The sequence below is a fragment of the Bos taurus genome, chromosome 2 (genome assembly GCF_002263795.3).
Source record: "Bos taurus isolate L1 Dominette 01449 registration number 42190680 breed Hereford chromosome 2, ARS-UCD2.0, whole genome shotgun sequence".
Taxonomy (NCBI): Eukaryota; Metazoa; Chordata; class Mammalia; order Artiodactyla; family Bovidae; genus Bos; species Bos taurus.
This window is the reverse complement of record NC_037329.1, coordinates 34,596,985-34,619,800: the sequence shown is the minus strand read 5'-3', so window position 1 is coordinate 34,619,800 and position 22,816 is coordinate 34,596,985. Positions and strand designations below refer to the sequence as shown.

The 22,816-nt window shown below is 33.9% G+C and overlaps 1 protein-coding gene across 8 annotated transcripts in view; it reads left to right on the top strand.

Annotated features, from left to right (window-relative positions):
• Positions 1–22,816, top strand: part of SLC4A10 (solute carrier family 4 member 10) — a 343,111-nt gene that overhangs the window by 196,705 nt on the left and 123,590 nt on the right. For 5 of the 8 annotated variants that reach the window (XM_025001558.2, XM_025001553.2, XM_025001561.2 and 2 more), the window contains 3 exon segments: positions 7,444–7,632; positions 16,880–16,971; positions 17,939–18,028. In XM_025001558.2, coding sequence (XP_024857326.1) covers positions 7,444–7,632; positions 16,880–16,971; positions 17,939–18,028 — 371 coding nt within the window. 8 annotated transcript variants of the gene reach the window in all.

Genomic DNA, 22,816 nt, shown 5'->3' with positions numbered 1-22,816 from the left:
TCATAAAGTGTCATTCCCATATTTCAATAAGAAAATAGAAATTCTGAAACTTTCACAGTTTAAGTTCCATTTAAGTTCCTCTGACTTTAACATCCGTGTTCTTTCTATGGCATTACAACTACTCTCTGAAGAAAGAGGTGGCTTGAAATGGATGTCATTAATTCCTCTAAAATTATTTATTTGGTTGTTGGTGCTAGTAGGCATACGTACATTGCAATATGTGGGGAAAAAAGTAAGCATGGAGAAATATTTTGTTTGTTAAATCATGAACAAAAGACACACACACACACACAGGGAAGATAAGTTTCCTTCCCCTCAGTCATACAACACTTAGAAAGAAGTTACATTTCATTTATTTATTTTTTTAATTTTTTTAATTTAAATTTATTTATTTTAATAATTACTTTACAATATTGTATTGGTTTTGCCATACATCAACATGAATCCACCACGGGTGTACACGTGTTCCCCATCCTGAACCCCCCTCCCAGCTCCCTCCCCATCCCATCCTTCTGGGTCGTCCCAGTGCACCAGCCCCAAGCTTCCTGTATCCTGCATTGAACCTGGACTGGCGATTCGTTTCTTATATGATATTATACATGTTTCAATGCCATTCTCCCAAATCATCCCCCACCCCTCTCCCACAGACTCCAAAAGACTGTTCTATACATCTGTGTCTCTTTTGCTGTCTCACATACAGAGTTATCATTACCATTTTTCTAAATTCCATATATATGCATTAGTATACTGTATTGGTGTTTTTCTTTCTGGCTTACTTCACTCTGTATAATAGGCTCCAGTTTCATCTACCTCATTAGAACTGATTCAAATGTATTCTTTTTAATAGCTGAGTAATAGTCCATTGTGTATATGTACCCCAGCTTTCTTATCTATTCATCTGCTGATGGACATCTAGATTGTTTCCATGTCCTGGCTATTATAAACAGTGCTGCGATGAAAAATACAGAATTAGAGTCTAAATGACTGTATAGAATATACAAGCATACTTTTTGGAAGAATACAGGATACAGCAACAGGTCACATTAACCAAGACTTACAGTCTGTGGGGTTGCAAAGAGTTGGATGACTTAGCAAGTAGAACAACAACGTGGGAATTAGCAAACTTCCTGAGAATGTTGGTATAGTAGCCTTCCAACTCAATTTCCTAGCTTTACATTATGGAGTATTGCTGATACCAATAAATATTTTATGTTTTAATTAGAAATGAAATGGTAAGGCTTTCCCTAGCACTTCACCATTTAGGAAGCTCTTTTTAGTAATTCTACAGCTATCTTTTTAATTCTCAGAACAGACTTGGAACCGAGAACTATTATTGTTATCCTTCATAAATGAAGAGACTCAGAAGGTTAAAGGTCTTGTGAAAATAAGGAGTTTATTTCTGCTACTTAGTCAGTAGCATTTCATTACCTTTGAAAATGGATTAAATCAAATGAGTTTTATATTGGCTCTTTTTAATGAAGCTGTCAAATTCCTCAGCATGGCAAAATTAGCCCCAGAAAGTAGTCCTCATAGTTTTACCAGGCTTTAAATTTCTTAAAACATGTAATTTTGAATGGCTTCTTTAGGAATTTATTTCCACCAGAGAATATTCTGTTATAGTTTGATGAAAACACTTATCATCTTAGCTTGGTTTTGTTGTCTAAATTTATGTTTCATTTCCCTAAACCTGCCCTCTTCCCCAAGCTCAGCTCGTTAGCTGTGTTGAATCTAGTTTTTTAAAGCAGATTACATTTTCTAAGTCTGTTCTTACAAATGAAAGTAGTTCAGTGGAAGTCTCTGTACCCCAAATATTAATAGCTTTTTAGTATTCTTTATTCTCTTCTAATTAGTCTGTATCTTTCTGGCTCTAAAGTAGACTAACTTTTTTAATGTCTCATTTTCAATGTACAACAGTCTGTAAATTGCCATTCAGAAAAGGTCAGTAGTTTAGAGCTAATACCATGTAGAAAAATATGATTACAAATACTTGTGTAGATGATTATTACTTTAGGTTCCTTTTCAGTCATTAATGAGAAGAGATTCTCTCTGAGTAATTTTAATTTGGCTTATTTAATCCAAATGTATTTATTTCTGTCCTCAATAAAATCTCATTAAAACATTTTCTCGTGATAGCTTGTAATTATTTTCTTGTTGTTTACTCACTGCTATTTTTAGTTTGTGACAATTTAGCTGTATTATTGAGTGTGTAGTAAATATATTTTACATTTTGAAGACTTCTAACTTTATATTTTCACATTCATTACTATATTTTATTATCAAAGACACCTTGTGAGGTAGAGAGGAAACTATTTCCTGCATTTTATAAACAGGTTAATAGTGATATATTACAGGTAACACCTGCAGAAAATGGGAAATAGCTTCTTCTGATTAACCTATAATCATAAATTTTGTTTTATTCTATTTCATGATAATTTGGGATCATAGTGACTATAATTAACTTTAAGATTTGGAAGCTTTTCTTCACCTCTTATTTATTATATATTTCTATACATTAGACAGTTACTAATGTATTAGTCATTAGTTTCTGTCTTGCGAGAGCTAGATATAATTGTTTATTTTTAAGAGCTCTAAGCCCTAGTACTTTGTAAATGCACAGACTCTACAGCTTAATGTTTTCTAGACATTTCCTAGTACAGGCATATGGCCCAGATATTGTTTTAGAATGGTCAAGTATTTTTATATCAATGTTCTGATATGTTTTTGATCGACTCTTAAATAATTCCTTAAAGAGATTTTTGTAGACTTAGTAGGAGAAAATCCCTTTTGTATCTGGCAGGTCTGTCAAGAATTTCTAGTGTAATTAAAGTAGGATTTTCTTCTGGATAAAGTTAATTTAAAAATGTCTATTTCCCAGTGTTTTAAGGAACTGAGAATAAATTTAAACTTATTCCTTCAAAATAGTACTTAACCTTTTCAAATCCAAGATTCTCCAGATATATTTTCTTATCACAATTTATTTTGATATAGAGATTAATTATATTAAAAATGCTGCTCAATTATATTCACATAAATTATAGGTAATTTTGCAATCTATGTTAATCTGTTTTAAATTCAGCACTATAAAAATTAATAATGGAAATATTAGCTCTGTGGTATTTATATTTTAACCTAATTCTGTCAATGAAGGTAAGATATTAAAACCAAACAAAGTTAGTATCATGGACAGATTAGCAATCATAGATCTCAGTTCATTAAAACAACTTTTGTTGTTTAAAATCTTTCATCCAAAGAAAATCCATAGTTTGCTCCACTGAATATACTCTGCAGATTTGGGAGTATGAGAATAGCCATATATATGTTTTAAATGCCTATACTGTTACCGTTCTTGGTCGGGAAATTAAGTATTTTTATAGTAGTGAAGAAGGGCATGGCAACCCATTCCAGTATTCTTGCCTGGAGAATCCCATGTACAGAGGAGCCTGGCAGGCTACAGTCCATGGGATTGCAGAGTCAGACACAACTGAATCAACTTAGCACCAGCACCATGGTAGTTCACATTTTTATTACACATACTGCTGTTGGTACTGGCAACCAAACTGTACAATTTAGAAGCCTCTATCCTCCTCTTCTCCTCCAGCATCTTTTAAGTTAAGACAATAGATTATTAAGACAAAACAATTATATGATCATCTTTAAAGAGACAGAGATTTATATAGAGTCTGTAGAATCTCATGGTCTCTAGAGGCTTTCATTCAATAGTCAAAATGGACTAATCATGGTGACTTAATTGCCTTATTAGGACGAGAAGTATTTTTTCACTTTCGGAGGCTTTTTTACACAAATGCTATTTTTCTGGAGTCCGTTTAGTGGTAGAAGATTGACCGATTTATTCTTTTTCTTCCTGCTCCTTCTGTTACCATCAGATCCTGACATTGTACTCTGGCAGGCTAGACTGTGTTATTTAGGCATCAGAGCCTGTGGAGATGGTCGGTCTTGACTCTGGGCTGAAAGCCATTATGACCCATTATCCTTTCCTACTTTTTAAGGTTAATACTAATGTATTTTATAGTGGTGAGGAGAACAATGTAAGTGATTAATGAATCACACTCTCTTTGGTACTTAAATTCCACCTTTAGCATGAGTTATATTTTTAAGCAAGTAGATTAACATTTATAGTTCATTAAGGCATTGCTAGATGCAGTTACTTCCGAGGAGTTTACTGTGTATTTATTTCTGTGTGACTAATGAGCAGATGAGTTTTCTTTTTTTTTTTTTACTATTTATTTTCTCTTATACAACTGTTTTATATAAAGACCTTATCTCTGAAAAGCTTTTTTTTTTAATTTTATTTTATTTTTAAACTTTACATAATTGTATTAGTTTTGCCAAATATCAAAATGAATCCGCCACAGGTACTTGAAAAACTTTTAAGCCAGTAACTTATTACTTTTCGTGGTACTCAAGCCTGGAAAGCTGTGCTTTGGTAAGAATGAAAAATTATAAGCATGTACATGTTTTATTATATGATTAATTTTTATTCTGATTAGAATATTAAACTTGGGATACATATCATGACTTATAGATAAAACTGCTGTGTGATCTGAATAACCTACTTTACAACTCCTATTATGAAGTATATAATGCATATTTGGAGAAGATTACCTGGAGAAGGAAACGTCAACCCACTCCACTATTCTTGCCTGGAAAATGGACAGAGAATCCTGGCAGGTTACAGTCCATGGGGTTGCAAGAGTTGGACATGACTTGGCGACTAAAACAACAACAATGATGCATGTTTTATATATGTTCTTCACTCTTGGCAGGGTTGCAATGTGAAGTCATATATGTTGACAATTTAACATTTCCTTTATTTCAAATTAATCCAAGTGTAGTATAACTACTAGTCTCCAAAAAATTGAGATATAAGTTTAAATATATTATCATACATTTTCAGAAGAGACTTTGGAGGTAATTATAGAGGATTTTATGGCTTGTTTCCAGACATGCATTCTACCTCTTTCCATTGTAAACAGCCAAGATAGAGCAAAGGCTGGCAGATTATGCTCTATGTGCAAATATGGCCACTGCCTGATCTTGTTAGGCATGTGCGCTAACAAAGAATATTACATTTTATATTATTAAAAGCAATAAAAAGAAGATCAATATTTTGAAATGTGAAAAGTTTGTGAAATCCAAATTTAGTGTCCATAAAAATGTTTTACTGAAGCACAATTATGGTAATTTGTACATGTTGTTAATGGCAGCCCACTCCAGTACTCTTGCCTGGAAAATCCCATGGACGGAGGAGCCTGGTAGGCTACAGTCCATGGGGTCGCTAAGAGTCGGACACGACTGAGCAGCTTCACTTTCACTTTTCACTTTCATGCATTGGAGAAGGAGATGGCAACCCACTCCACTGTTCTTGCCTGGAGAATCCCAGGGATGGGGGAGCCTGGTGGGCTGCCGTCTATGGGGTCGCACAGAGTCGGACATGACTGAAGCGACTTAGCAGCAGCAGCAGCAGTACATGTTGTCTGTGGCTACTTTCATACTATATAAATGGAGTTGAATAGTTGTGACAGAGATTGTATGGCTTGCAAAGGCTAAAATATTATCTGACCCAGTACATAAAAGGTTTGTTTGCCTCTGAATTAGGGAAATGACTCCAGAGTAATGGGAAGTTCTTGATTAGCCTAAAGTAAGTGGGGATCCCATCTTCTTAGTCAGTGATTGGCTCAGCAAATATAGACAGGACTATGTCAGTCGAACTTAGAATTGTCACTAGGAAGAGGGAAAAGGAATTCTCTTTTAAGAGAAAGTCACAAACAAGCAAAGAAACTCTGATGTGAAAGAAGATGTATATTTCTTTGTTGCTGCTGGCAGCCACCTTATGATAATGAGGAAAACAGCCTGAGGTTAAAGCTCACCCCTCCTTACCATGAGGAGGGGGAATCTGATAGAGTCACTGAAAAAATGGAATGAATCCAACTTAACTTTGATTTTTCTGCTATGTGAGCCAATGAAATTTGTTGTTTTAGATAGTTTGATTTGGATTTTCTGTTACTGATAAATCCAACTTTGCCTCTGCTTGATATACTATTATCAAATATAGATAAATGAATTAAAACTATCCAAAAATTTAAACCACAAACCCATAACCTACTTAAAGGAAATTTCAAAGAAAATCTTGTACCTGGAAATTACTGAGGACCTCCATATTCCAGTCATGCCTTATGTCCCGGTAACAGTGCTGGTATGAGATAGCTATTATCTCTGTCTTAGAAATAAGGACACTGCAATTATTCAACATCACGAGGCCACACAGCTAGAACATGAGACAGGACCCAAGTCTGCTTCCCCAGTCATTTGCCTTTCACATGGAAGGAAGACATTGTTTGGAAGGAGGATTCTGCTAGTTTTCAAATCTTCAGTATACTCAACGGGGCAGTGGAAGGCAATTCACTGTAATCTGCTTTATATAAGAAAATCAAACAGTTAATATTTGGTCATAGGAAAGCAGATTAATTACACTGAGGTTTAGTGAGGTGAACTTTGTATTACCAAGAAACCTAAAAATGCCTTTACTCATCTACTTATTTTATAGGCATTTCTGACACGTATGATAAATATCAATCTGCCTAACTATAGCCTTCTGAAAATCTCATCTTTTGTTCTTTATTTTATGGATATAGAATGTTTTTTTCTTAAATATAAACACAGTATCAAGGAAGATTTGAGAGGATTGATTTTATATTCATGTGAAAGAGTTGTTTACTTGACTTCCCAAGTGACTCAGTGGTAAAGAATCCACCTGCCAATCAGGGTTCAATCCCTGGGTCAGGAAGATCCCCTGAGGAGGATTCCAGAATTCTGGAATACTCTAGTATTCCAGTATTCTGGAATTCCAGTATTCCAGAATACTGGAATACTCCAGTATTCTCGCCTGGAAAATCACATGGACAGAGGAGCCTGGCTGCCAACAGTCCATGGGGTTGCAAAGAATCGGACACGACTGAGCACACACACACACAGATAGTTGCCTAAGCCACCTTGCATCAAATTTTTACAGGTGGACTTTTGTTCACTTAAAGAAAAAACACTGAAGTTATTCTCTACTAGAAAAGGAGAGGAAGATCATATTAAAATATAAGTATGAGGCTATTTTCCAATTTTAGACGTACTATTTGTATTTATATCACCCCTACTACTATTCCCTCTCATCAGTGTAAATAAAGTAGACAATAAAGCATTTTGTTCTCAATACAGCTATTCATATTTGAAAAATAAAACTCCATATGATACATGTTTTAAAATGTTTGATTTATAATGAAAAAGTTCCCATGTCTTTCTTGCGTAACACTTCTACAAAGACGAACTTCTGTTTCTAAGATTACCTAGGGTATGCATATTTGGACTCAGTGGTTCACTAATCACTTCACAGGAAAGCTGTGCTTATATCTTCTTTCTGCCTTCACTCTACAGATATGGTCCTTGACCAACAAGTGAGCTCAGGTCAGCTCAATGAGGATGTACGCCACAGGGTCCACGAGGCTCTGATGAAACAGCATCACCACCAGAATCAGAAGAAGCTCACCAATAGGATTCCCATTGTTCGTTCCTTTGCTGATATTGGCAAGAAACAATCAGAACCAAATTCCATGGATAAAAATGGTAAGTATTTCTTTATTGTACTTATTGTTTATTATAGTTATCTGAAATATCAAAGTCCTTTAAAATATATCTTACTTGAAAATGATTTATTGAAATTCAAATTGTAGGGATTTTGACAAAGAATTTAAGTTTCCTGACAGGCTCATGAAAGAATGCAAGGGAAACTTTTTCTAATAGGAGGTTATAGACTCCATTGTAGCAAACACAAAATGTCAGTTGCATCCCAAATAAGATCCTAGTCTTTGTGTCATAGCTTAATGAGCGTCTCATAGCTTAACAGTGCTTTGACTTAATGTCTTTTAGTTAACATGAATAATCATCAACATTTAGTGATAGTGAGAGGAAAATATTGGCTTCATGTTGTTCATGGTCAACGAATCCCTTTTGAGATCACAATTGAAAAGAGCAGCTAGTACCTTACTTGTGTCTCTACATATATTAAGCCTGATTTCTAGTTCATGGGCTCATTGCCTTTTGCAGTACTGTTTCATTAGCGTCCATGGAGGCACCACACTTACCATCTTGGCACACCAACATAGATGATGCCAACCATTGTTTTCTAGTACTCATTCATGACTTACTCCTTAGCAATCATGAAGCCAAAACAATGTTTCTGACTGTTTTATCCTTTCTGTGTATTTTGTTCCCTCCTGGTATCCATTTGACCCTTCATCTTTTACACTAAGGAAGTTGCTTAGAGATCTGTCACTCATCCTTTCCATTGGTCCTGTGAAGGAAAATGAAGTTATCATGCAGATGATATGAGTTTATTATACTTCTGCTAGCTAGAAAAGTTCCCAGTTTTAAAAAATACAAATTAGTGAAAAGTAATTTCAGGTGTTTTACTAGAGAGACTGATTTCTACAAATGGACTGAAGCATGTATATTGGCAGCATAGACTTTATGTAATTTCGCTCCTGTTTTCAAAAGCTTAAAAGATGCCTTAAATACAAATGCATGAAAATGAGGTTTTTCCAGATTCTACTTTATATAGGTACTTTGGTAATTTCCATACTACCAAATCAAATATAGACAGATAGAAGAAATGCTTTAATAAATCAATAAAAATGGTTAGATGTACTATTGTTTCAGAACACAGAACCAGTTCTAAACAGCAAAATAATTTTTGAAATACTAATTTGATTTTTTTAAAGAGCCTTTAATGACTGAATGTAAATCATTGTTATATTGAAAACTCTATAGTTGTACGTATATTAAGTTCAATAAAAGTGTTATGAGTGCTTTATAGAATATACAATATTGTATTTATCAATCCCACTGGATATTTTGAGGATTTGTAGCTTGCTTTGAATTACATCATACATTTAAAATATATTTATATTCTAAATCACAATTTGTTTTAAAATACGTTATATATGAAAATGACAAAATGAAGTTTTTATATTCTAAAACATTATATAGTGCTTTTATTATGCTCACAATACTGGTATTTGCTTGATATTTTTTAAAACAGATTAACAAACAAAAAACAGATTGAGATATTTGCTAATTTTGACTATTGACTTATATCTAGATGATTCTAAAGACCTTATTAAAATAGTATCATGACATAAATCTCTTTTGAATGCAAGCAAATTTTATAAAAGTTAACTTCTGTTTTTATTTCATTACCTTTACTGGAAATCAGACAATAAAATATATGTCTGTAAGAATAATATGTGTTTATTCAAAGATGTAAGGACCTTGTGAGCTAGCCATAATTTGTATCTCAGATTTTCACTGGGGATAACATTTACTATAAAATGATTTTATTACATTATACTTTTGGAGGGAAAGGGCACTGAATTCACTGGATGAATTATTTATTGTAATATCATATAGACCTAGACACATTATTTGTTACAGCTTTAAACCTTCATTAAACATAAGAAGAGGTGATAGAATTATAGCTTTAAATAAAAATCCACATAAAGATACAAAGTTTTTCTGAGAGCGTGCTTTTTGTCTTATTGAGGCAATTGCTTAGTTTTTCTCAAAACTAGAATATGAATAGTTCTGAAGTGGTTCTGTCACCATCTGTATAATCAGTCTGTATCTGAACACATAAGATCTTTTTGAGGCATATATTAGGGTAATAAAAACTTGGAAACATTTCTAATAAAATGCATACACCCAATTAAGTATCATCATAAAGTACACTGTCAGAAGTGGTTTTCTAAGCCTAGGCTTATAACACCTCCCTGTGACTCTGTTTTGCCTCCTCACACACTTTGCATAATTATGTGTGTTAAGAATTCTGAAAATGTGAATAGACATCACCAATTTAGAAATAAATCTCCTATCCAGAAGTGAAAGAGGGTGAAAAGTGAAAGCGAAAAAGAGGGTGAAAGACCTTTATTACTAAGGCTCTCAATCTACTTATGGACTCTAAAAACTGGTTCACTCTAAATAAATACTCACTATAAATATAGATTTGACGTTCTGCTTCAAGATATGTAATAGAGATTACATTTGTTTCTGCAGTATACTACAGAGAGATACAAAAGGGTTTCAATACATCCAAAATGGTAAAGATAATATTCTCATTATTTAAAAAAATCTCTTCACTATTTTATGCAAAAGAGACTTTTGAAAATTAAAACTATAGGAATTAAATAGAGTGAGGATTTCCTAGAAACTAGAAAACAGCAAACGTTTTCCTTGCCAAGTAGAGGGATGGAAACAAGCCCCCTCTTGTTTAAAGTATTATATAATATATACAACATTATATAATATAATACCTTTATAGAAGTGAAACAACTGATACTCCCTCAGCAACAAACTGATACTTGTATAGGGAACTCTATAAAAGAGTCATATGGAATAAAGTTTCTGCTTCCTTGGTTGACCTGTTCCTTGAACATGCTACCTTGGTAGTAGTCCCAAGGGTTAAACGTTTAGACATTTTCAACCTGAAGATCAAGTGGGATTCTTCCCCAAGTTGTGATTAGACTTACAAGGTAGTGATTTTGTTGCTCTTCTCCCCATCTGCTGTATTTTGTTCATACCTTTTTTAGTAACTTGTGATCATGTATCAATCTTATCTCCAAGTATGCTAGCTTAACTTCTTTGTATAATTTTTTTCTTGGTGTACTGCACATTCTCTTAAGGGCTAAGACACAGGATGTTATGGATTCACCATGCATTTTTAATGCCACCATGCTGTGTTTAACTTTCACTTTTCATTAAGCATCAAAACTGTGAGAATTAAATGTCTGATTCTGATGTTTCAATAAAAAGTGACAGTTCTATCTGGCAAAACAACAGCAAAAAGATAATAGAAAGCTCATATCTTCTTTAACATTGGAACTCAAAAGAATACTGTGGAAAGTACTCAAATATATAAAGATATTTGAATAATTTCTTGAAACTGGAAGGACTTTCCAAAATAAAACAAAGGCTTTTGTATTTAATGATTTAGAAAGCAAGATATATCAGTATTTGTAGTAATCATTTAGATCATACATTCAATTGTATTTTTGAGACTCTGGATTACAAATCTATTCTAAAATATTATTACCCTTGTGGTAACCTTTACATTAAAAAAATAACTTAGACTTAGTTTCCTTAGGTGTAGGGTGTCTTCATTCCACTGTTTCCTTTACTAATAATTCTCTTTATTTCTTTTCCTTCACTTATCTTTTCTCTCTCCTGTTCTGAACACTTTCCAGTTGTACCTTTTATTTAGGATCTTAAAAGGAATTGCAGAGCAGAAGGTCTCTGACTTACTTTCAAAACTGTAGGTTTCTGGAGAACATTTAGATTTGGAAGGATGAAATGACTTGACTCTTTAGGCCGGCACAGATTTCAGCCCTTAAAGTGATGTACACGTCTGTATTGTGAATGATTTTTTTTTTATGGCTTTAAAAATCAGTATTATGGCTTTATAATTGCATCTTTTACAAATGCTGTACTTTTTCCAGATATATAATGTTTTATGTGTTTACATATTTATGTGCTTTCTTATTTTTAAAATACCGTTACCTCATAAGAGATATCAAGAGTTTAAAAAGTATCCGTTTATAATGTTTTAACCTTGATGGAAAAAAAAAGCTAGAATAATAATTCTTAGAATTACTTGAGAGAAAACATTTAAAAACTCATGTAGATGATACAATCAAACATTTTATAGTAAAAGTATTTTCCATTTCTCAAAAAAAAAAAAATCAAGATGACGTTGACATAACTCGTTTGGTCTATTGAGAAACTATACTGTTGCTACTTAGTTTTGGAAACTCAAAAGTAGGTCTTAACAGCAAAAATATTTCTAGGATGATGTGTTTAAATTTATTTCTTATGTTACATAATTATTTTCAGACATACTAATTTTTCTCCAAGTTTAATTATGTGCATATTTTCATGTTTTTGAAGTATAGCTCACTGAATCAACATTTTCTAAATATTTAAGCCTTTCTTTCTTCATGTTTTCTATTCCCATGGATAAATGTATTGTTACACATGTATGTAACTTTGTCATTCATTTTTATATTTCTTTATTTTGCTCTGTCTTGTGTCTGTCTCTAACAGGCTCATCTCATCTCTGTACCTCCCTCATCTCCTACCCTTTGGGTACTCTAAATGCGTTGAAGGTTTCTGAGGTAGTGTAAACCAGCTTGGTCTATAGGTTAACAGTATTGTACCTCCATGTCTTCATCCCAGTTTCCTTCTATTACATGTGATTTTCAGTGGATTAAGCAATAGAAAATACTGGTTTACTTCAGTGATATATTTTTCTCCTACTGATTTGAATTTGGCCAAATAGAGATTTAAAGGCTGCTGTTTTATATACATAATTTATTTAAAGAGGAAGAAAACTATAAGTAAGGAATTAAATGAATTAATGTAATTTTAATCATCTTTTTGAGAACTTTTTTGTGGTTGTGTTTCAGTATTGAGAGGCTTTAATGATATTGACACTACTTAAAGTGAAAAAAAAAAAAAAAACAACTAATTCTTTTGAGATAATCTCATGTTCCTCCCCCACAACTTTATGGTGAGGGAAATGATTCTGCTAGTCTCACAACAGACTTGGTGAAAAATTTTTGTGTAACAAGCAGAGCTTCTATTTTCTAGTTAGAGGTTGCTCGAATTGCTCTCAGTTTCCTCCTGTGCTTGCCCATACCTATTTTATGATTTGCCTTGAAAAAGTACATGGCATATAATAACTTTTTATTTAACTTATATATGATCCCTACATGGAGGTCCAGAGGAAAAAAATGAATTCATGACACAAAGGAAAATCAATTCAAGCAGTTGTTGATATGAATACTATGTAATATATACTTTGATATAGATGTATAACAAATACTGGAATTTTGGATTTAAGATGGTGAATTCTTCGAATTTGAAAGGTTGGAAAAATAAAAGTACTGGTTTCTTAAGTGTTTACATTTAAATAATCATGAATGGTAGCCATGCCCTTCTCCAAGGGATCTTTCTGACCTAGGAATTGAACCCAGGCCTCCTGCATGGCAGGCACATTATTTACCATCTGAGTCACCAGGGAAACCCAATCATGAACAGGTCTCAGTTAATTTTTAGCTAATTCATCAGTTTTTGAATAATTTACCCTAGATATAATAAAGTTTTAAGTTAATAAATGTCTTTTTTTTGGATAATCATCTTAATCTCTAAATGTTATTTAGATATTATAATAACAAATTGATTAAATATTGCAATGACATTTACTTATAGAATATATTAAAATGGACAGTGATCAATGGTTGAAGTGAAGGTAATATAAAGAAACAGGCAAAAACATGTATGTTCAAAAACACTGTGGCATATTGATTGGAAAAATTATAATAAAAATAGCATTCATAGAACTTCTACATGTGTATGGGAGAAGGAAATGGCAACCCACTGCTGTATTCTTGCCTGGAGAATCCTGTGGACAGGGGAGCCTAGTGGGCTGCTGTCCATAGGGTCGCACAGAGTCAGACACAACTGAAGCAACTTAGCATGCATGCATGCGTTGGAGAAGGAGATGGCAACCCACTCCAGTGTTCTTGCCTGGAGAATCCCAGGGACAGGGTAGCCTGGTGGGCTGCTGTCTATGGGGTCGCACAGAGTCGGCCATGACTAAAGTGTTAGCAGCAGCAGCAGCAGCAGCTACATGTGTTTGTGAATGCTAAATCCTAACTCTATACTCTTTCATCCTGGAGTGGGGAAAATCCTAGCAAGTTCTTTGTTATCCTTTTAGGAAACATATTCACTTCTGGCTGAGTATAAAATCCTGTACCTGAAAATTGTATTCTGTGAACTAGTATTGCTTTAGATATGAATGAGAAAAAAAGGGAGGCTCTTTCAAAACCTAAATTTACTGATTCTTCTTATGTAATAATATTTGAGTTAATGAGAGTCATTTTGAAATCTAAGCCATCACCTTCTTCTGAAAGGCAGTGATAACTGGAATAAACTAAAGAAATCAGTGTTTAGACAGAAAAAGATAGTTGATAACAGAATTATAAAACTGATTTAATTTATGAAATTTTCAGTAGTTAAATAGACTGTAGTTCATGTGCACATTTTAGACAGGTGGTAGGTAGATAGAACAAATAAAATTTTAAGCTTTATTTAAAGGCTTCAATTTTTTCAAAATAACCTAAACCAAACCTTGTGTTTAATTTTTCAATAATGATATTATACCTGTGCATTTTTCTGTATCCTGTCATTTTCAGATACTGCCTTAAAGTATATACATTTAATATGTGTTGTTTCATTTTAACAAATTAACATACACACTAGAAATAAGAGTTGGAGTACTTTTTAAACTTTGATGAGATTAAATGTGTTTACTAGTATTTGCTAATAGTTAACTATTATCACTGACATATGAGTGATATCAAACTTTTGGGTTGTATTCATATGTCACAAACTTACAGTTTTTATACTTTTTGTCCCCTGCATTGGCATATGCATTCTATGCACATACTTAGAATCCGGAGCTAGGAGGAAAATTATCATCATCTAATATGTCTCCTGCTAGTTAAATACTCTCCACTGGTTATTATCCACGTCACTAAAACAGTTATAGAAAACATTTTTCAAATCCCTTCCTGATGGTCAACCTTATGAGGTATATTTCATAAAATTTTTAAAATAAGAATAACAGTAAATCGCAAAATATATTAATGTTTATAAGAGGAAATACAAGTGCCAGTTTTAAAACATATCTCATGAGTTGAAGGCAATTTATGAAATAGTCTGCTTTTGGAGTATATATGTGAAAACATAGGCTGTGCAATTTCTTCAAATTTTAAGTTGCAGCATATTTTCTATCCCATGAAATCTCTTTAAAGTTGATGATTTTTTATTAAGTTGACTATTTTTGTGTCTGCTCATTGAGTAAAATAATTGTTCTTCCATGTGGTTTTCTATCACATGAAATAAATTATTAAAAGAAAGCAGATATATGTTTATTTAATTTATCCATGCCTTGAATTTCACCATTCAGCTTTATGGAACATTCAGTAAATTTAGGTTTAAATATATCTAATGTTCTAACTCATATGGAGAAATGATGTGAAACTGGTGATTGAAGACATCTGTTAGTAGCACAAATGCATTATGTAAAAGGTTTTTTTTTAAGTATAGTTATTATTTTGAGAATGATAAATGAAATGTCTGCTAATGAACAGTTCACAGCCATAGCTGCACACTGCAGTTAGAAATGGGAGAATGAAAATAACTGCTGAAGCTTAAGTCTGTCACCTCTCTAAAATATAATTTTTGGAACTTGCTGTAATCAGAATTGGTATACATGATTTAAGGTGAATTTTCTCTTAAAATCATTTTAAAAAATCTTCATCAAATATGTTACTTTACTTTGTTTAATGAAAGCAGTGAAATATTTAAACTTTAGAAGAATCTTAAGCCCATTACTCTCTGGCAAGATAATAATTTTAAACCATAAAAATTATACCTATTAAAAAATGACCCCTGCCTGAAAGGCTTAATGTTCAAAAAGCAAAATGATAGTAATATTTGAAAGTAAATTATTAGTGTTTTACATCACACTTGGTAATTTCTAGCTATCAATGGATAAGTGGATTTCAAGAGAGAATTTAAAGAAGTAGTATGTGTATGCACACTAGCAGTTTAGAGAACTTCAGTTACGTACAGACTGCAGTGATTATAGAGATGAGTCTAAAAGTAAACTTTGAATAAAGTTGGGATTTAGGGAGGTAGAGAGAAGAGTTAGGCAGAAAAATGAGAATATTACCATCTAAGACAGTGGGGAATAAGAGCAGTATTTTGGAGTAACTGAGTAATGGTCATAAAATATGATCAAGGCTTCAAAGCTGGATTGTCATTACTCATATCACAGTAAAAATAACAAGTGAGGATAGCAATAGGTTAGGGAAAAGAGAGATACATGTGAGATTAAGCAAACATTTATTTTTATAGCTTAATTGCTAAATATGAACAGATTTCAGATAATGTGACTGAAAAGAATACTTCATATTTAGTGAATAATGAAATGTAATTACCCTTCATTAACCATTGTGACGTTCTTAGCTGTACTGTCCACTTAACTAATATCAAATCTTTCTTTTAATGGGAAAAAGACTACAAAATAATTAAGTTGCTAGTTAGTATTAATGGAAAACAAATACAATTCAAATTTATTGATCTTTTGCAGACTAATATCAATATATTTACACAGTTGAATAGTGAGAAGCATAATATATATACAGTATTTGTAATATATAGGTGAAGGTATTTCTAACTGAATCTCTCATACAGAAATTTCCAAAAGCTGTTGTCAAAGAACTTTTTCTCTTTGGTTTGTTTTTCAGATGCAGTAGAAAACTGTGAATACACCATGTACTTTTCAGTTAAATATTTGCTCTTTAAAAAAATTATCTATAAAATTCTTCAGTCTGAGTTTAGATCATAAGAGATGTACATATATCATTAGTTTTGGATGAAATTTAAAAATCACTGATGTTTCAAGACTGTAATTAGATTAAAATCATTTTTGTAGTTGTTCTTTCTTCTTAGAGAGTAACTGTTTAGTTTTAATCTGAGAATGAATTTTCATCTCCTTGACTGAATTCTCCCATTTCTATCTGTAACTGATAAATAAGAATATTTGTATTTCTTGATATCTATTTATATTGACCCTTCATGCTTACCTCATAAGTTCATTAAAAAAACCTATGTTAGTTTAATTCATATTGCATGCAGTATGTCTAGAATTATGTAAGTAATTGTTTGTATTTTGTAATAACAATCTCTTTAGCAGGCCAGGTTGTTTCTCCTCAGTCTGCACCAGCCTGTGTTGAAAATAAAAATGATGTGAGCAGGGAAAACAGCACAGTTGATTTCAGCAAGGTAAGGTTTTCTCCCTCTAATTTAAGTAGTCTGTTAAGTTGTTACTAGATATTACCAACCATTTTAAGAGGTGTTGACACAATTTTTTGCATGCATATATGTTTTGTTTCTTAGCCAAAGCTTAATATTGTTATAATGTTAGCATTTAAGTTCATGTGTAATGTTTTGCCTATTCGTAAAATCAAATGTGTAGATTTTACACATAGTCTTCAGGTTTCAGCCACTTGGTATGATGCATCTCTTCCAGTAAAAAGGATAACTGAACTTCACAGGGAATTTAACAGATGTTTACTGTTTAAAACTTTCACTGGTTTCATTTTTCAAAATTGTTTCCCCCCTATTTGTGGAAAAGTAAATCGTATAACTTAAAGCTTCATTGTTGTAATTAAGAGAAAGGCATTAGTGTTAAAAAAACACTAGAACATATTAAGACTGACAGAATTTTGAATAAAAACATAATAAAGACTGACTCTCTTGAGGGATCCATCTAATTGGAGACAATTCAAATGAAAAATCATTGATTTGAATGTGTTCTGTGAAAATAATGTGACTTTGCTTAGCAAATTCCTGATGTCCTATATGTGCTATTGTAGGCTGTGGCAAACTAAACAATCATGAAAGAATTTTAATATTGACCAGAAATAAAGGGAGTCAACAGTTTTCTTTATTGAAGTGGCTGAAACAGCGGTACCTCAGAGTAATTTTTTTTTCCCCCATAAAGTCCTTAGCACTGGCAATGGTTCTAACAGTGGGAGGAGATGGGAATGGGAGGCAGTGTAGAGGAGGTTGCCTGCATCAAGCTTCTGAAAAGAGTAATAGCGACCAGCCCCTTGTTGCTGTTTCAGAACCCCTCTGCCAAGGCCCCAATTGTCTGGATCTAGTCACGTGCATGCTCTCCCTCTGGTGCCTGGCAGAGTCCCTGTGGGAGCATGGTGTACCAGCTTAAGTTTGTTACTTATGCGTGCAGGGGCTGGGAGGCCAACAAAAGGGGCATACTAGCCCATGTGGGATGAAACAAAGACATGAGAAAGGACCTCCACACCAGCAAGACAGAGAGGTGAGGGCATCCTTGGGCTCTGTTTCGAGAGTGGCGCGAAGCTCATCTCACTGTATGGAGGCGTGTGACGCAATATTAAGCCAGTTCAAGTGCATTCCATTTCTGCTCCAAAAAATATCTTTTTAAAGCATTACATCTTCATTCGTCTGCAAGTTGGAATAAAATTGTTGAAAATTGCCATACATTTAATTTCTTGATGTTCTTCATTTGAAATATCTTAAAAGCAATGACATAAAAAGTTGCTTACTTATTTGTGCAAGCATTAACAGTATAACAAGGGCACAGTGAACATTCTCAAAAACAGTGATAATAAATCACATCTTTTCAAATAAATTACCTTTTACCTTTTCTTAAGGGATATAACCCACTGACACTGAATTTTATATCTCTATATCATTTTGCTTTTAGTTGTCTGACCTATTTTTGCAGCCTTCAAAAATGCTTCAACACATTTGAAAGAAAATGAATATAGCCAATGGGAGACAGTAGTCTTATCTTCAGGGTCCCTAGAACAATTTGAACTATAAAAGAGTGAAACATAGATTTTGTTTTCTTTAATCCTTTACTTTCTTATTACGTTTCAGATCACTGGACCACTCCAGTTTTTAATGGGAAAGTTAAATTTCTAGAGCTCTCTCTGCAGTGCCAACCATCTGTATTTCTTGGTGTCTTGCCCATAGCATGGCACATTGAAAAGAACATGTTTTTTGAGAACAAGTATGGGATCTTAACTCTACAATTTACAAGCTACCTGATATTGGAGAAGTTCTCTGAACTTCACCTTTGTCACTTGTAAAATAAGAATAATACCTATTTATAATTTTTTGTGAAGATTAAATGAGAAAATAGAGAGAGCCTGTCAGAGTGCTGGGTTTATAGTGTTCCTGTTGTTCACTCGCTGAGTACTGTCAAACTCTTTGCGACCCCATGGACTGTAGCCCACCAGGCTCCTCTGTCCTCTACTATCTCCTGGAGTTTGCTCAGATTCATGTCGATTGAGTCAGTGATACTATCTAACCGTCTAATTCTCTGCCATGCCTTTGGGTGTTCAATAAAATGTGGCTACTACTATTATTGCTGTATTGTTGTTGATATTAGTGGAAACAGTAGTGCCAAAAGTAAACACTAGAGCAAAATTTAATGTGATTTGGTCTCTACTAGATCTTTAGTGTCTTGAACAGTGTCTTGGATGTATGTGAACAATGAATCCTGTGAGGTTCAAGGCAATTTGAACAGACCTTCGACTCTGGATTTTTTTTTTTTTTCCAGCAAAGTAATACTTCTTACCTTATATTGTGGAAGGGTAGAGAAGTAGGATTTGGAAATAACAAAAGTGGTACATCATTATGGAAAGAGACTTTAGTGCCAGATTTTGCAAGTATATGAGTTAAGGATTTTTAACCTAGGGATTTCAGATTGGTGGTAAATTTATCAAAGTGAATCAGTTAGTTTACATATTACCTTACGTGTTTTAAGTTTAATATGTAGATTCCAAACCCTGGTAGAATTTTGAAATATGAAAGTGAAAAAAAGTCTTTTTTCATTTCATGTTACTTGATCCTATGTTCTATCTACATTCAAACCATGTATCTTTTAACCCTTCCAGTGGTTAGGCCCATCAAACTTACTCATTTAAGAGTGTTTTTGAATATAATCTGAATTGTCAGTTTCATTTTTTTTTTATTTCTATAATGCTTTTAAAAAGCAGATATGTTGTGTTTTTAAACTGACATAGAGACTATTTTATTATTTGACTATATATATGACTATTTTATTATTTCCCACATGTTGTTGCTCAGTTGTGTCTGACTCTTTTCAACTTCATGGACTGCAGCACAACAAGCTTCCCTGTCCATCACCAGCTCCCAAATCTTGTTCAAACTCATGTCCATTGAGTCGGTGATGCCATCCTACCATCTCATCCTCTATCATCCCTTTCTCCTCCTGCCTTTAGTCTTTCCCAGCATCAGGGTCTTTTCCAAGGAGTCAGCTCTTTGCATCAGGTGGCTAAAGTATTGGAGCTTCAAGTTCAGCATCAGTCCTTCCAATGAATATTCAGGACTGATTTCCTTTAGGATGGACTGGTTGGATCTCCTTGCTGTCCAAGGGACTCTCAAGAGCCTTCTCCAACACCACAGTTCAAAAGCATCAATTCTTCAGCACTCAGCTTTCCTTATGGTCCAACTCTCACATCCATACATGACCACTGGAAAAACCATAGCTCTGACTAGATGGACCTTTGTTGGCAAAGTAATGTCTCTGCTTTTTAATATGCTGTCTAGGTTGGTCATAGCTTTTCTTCCAAGGAACAAGCATCTTTTAATTTCATGGCTGCAGTCACCATATGCAGTGATTTTGGAGCCCCTAAAAATAGTCTCTCACTGTTTCCATTGTTTCCCCACCTATTTGCCATGAAGGGATGGGACCGGATGGCATGATCTTAGTTTTCTGAATGTTGAGTTTTAAGCCAACTTTTTCACTCTCCTCTTTCACTTTCATCAAGAGGCTCTTTAGTTCTTCACTTTCTGCCATAAGGGTGTTTTCATCTGCGTATCTGAGGTTTTTGATATTTCTCCTGCAATCTTGATTTCAGCTTATGCTTCATCCAGCCTGGCATTTCACATGATATACTCTGCATATAAGTTAAATAAGCAGGGTGACAATATACAACCTTGACATGCTCCTTGTCCTATTTGGAACCAGTCTGTTGTTCCATGTCCAGTTCTAACTGTTGCTTCTTGACCTGCATACAGATTTCTCGGGAAGCAGGTAAGGTATTCTGGTTTTCCCATCTCTTAAAGAATTATCCACAGTTTGCTGTGATCCACACAGTCAAAGGCTTTGGCATAGTCAATAAAGCAGAAGTAGATGTTTTTCTCGCACTCTCTCGCTTTTTTGATGATCCAACAGATGTTGGCAATTTGACCTCTGGTTCCTCTGCCTTTTCTGAAACCAGCTTGAACATATAGAAGTTCACAGTTCATGTACTGTTGAAGCCTGGCTTGGAGAATTTCAAGCATTACTTTGCTAGCGTGTGAGATAAATGCAATTATGTGGTAGTTTGAACATTCTTTAGCATTGCCTTTCTTTGGGATTGGAATGAAAACTGACCTTTTCCAGTCCTGTGACCACTGCTGAGTTTTCCAAGTTTGCTGGCATATTCAGTGCAGCACTTTCACAGCATCATCTTTTAGGATTTGAAATAGCTCAACTGGAATTCCATCACCTCCACTAGCTTTGTTTATAGTGATGCTTCCTAAGGCCCACTTGACTTCTCATTCCAGGATATCTGGCTCAAGGTGAGTGATCACATCATTGTGGTTATCTGGGTCATGAAGATCTTTTTTATATAGTTCTTCTGTATATTCTTGCCACCTCTTCTTAATATCTTATGCTTCTGTTAGGTCCATACCATTTCTGTCCTTTATTGAACCCATCTTCGCATGAAATGTTCCCTTGGTATCTCTAATTTTCTTGAAGAGATCTCCAGTCTTTCCCATTCTATTGTTTTCCTCTATTTCTTTACATTGATCACTGAGGAAGGCTTTCTTATCTCTCCTTGTTATTCTTTGGAACTCTGCATTCAAATGGGTACATCTTTCCTTTTCTCCTTTGCGTTCTCTTCTCTTCCTTTCTCAGCTATTTCTAAGGCCTCCTCAGACAAGCATTTTGCCTTTTTGCATTTCTTTTTCTTGGAGATCGCCTTGATCACTACCTCCTGTACAATGTCATGAGCCTCTGTCCCTAGTTCTTCAGGCACTGTTGTCTATCAGATATAATTCTTTGAATGTATTTGTCACTTCCACTGTGTAATCATAAAGGATTTGATTTAGGTCATCCCTGAATGGTCTAGTGGTTTTCCCTGCTTTCTTCAGTTTAAATCTGAATTTGTTAATAAGGAGTTCATGATCTGACTGTGGCTCATATCAAATGTTGATGGCTTCTTTTAATTTCAAGTGACTTAAAGGAACTGCTGCATTATTTTCTATGTAGAAGGAACTCCCTTCATCATCAGTCTTTAAAGTATGAAATATATTGCATTATAAAATCCTAGAATTCTAGGAAACCTTAAAAATCTCATTGAGAAGGGAAGAAAACTGAATCCCAGATTAAGAGAGCTACTAGAGATCACTCGCTGGTTAGTGTTACAAGACCATGTCTCCCCAGGGAATTTCTATTCATTTTCCTGTGCATTCTACAATGGGCTTGAGACTTAAAACTTTCTCCCTAAAGACTCATGTGTATTTCCTTCACATCTTAGTGTGTAGCTTGTCCAGACATTTATGGTTCCACCATTATCTTTGGTCTAACCTTGTTCCCCAGTGATATAACTGTTTCTCATTCACAACTTAAGTGTCAAATAACCAGAATAAAGCATATTTCCCTTCCTAGTGTAAAGGTCTGGAGACCCCAGATGCATGAGTATAAGTCCAGATCCATGAGTATATAGCTTGGTTTCTTCAAGATTCTCTTCAGAGGACTAGAAAATTCCAGGATTTCTTTATTCCATATTTGAGTCCACTTGAGGACTGTCTTAGAAATGTAGGTCAACCTAACTCCTCAGAGCTATTTTTGATATTTGTAGTTTTATAAAAAGTTAAACTGTGGTCCTTAAATGTGACCTTTTGTTGTATTAAAAGTTAGATTGCCAAATAAGGTTCTTTATGAATTGTATGTTAAGATAAATATAAAAATATAGGGCTATCCCAGGAATAATATATAATTGTATAATATAATAAAATAAGTAGATAATATATATCTATTACCCCCAAATATATGACTAGTCCA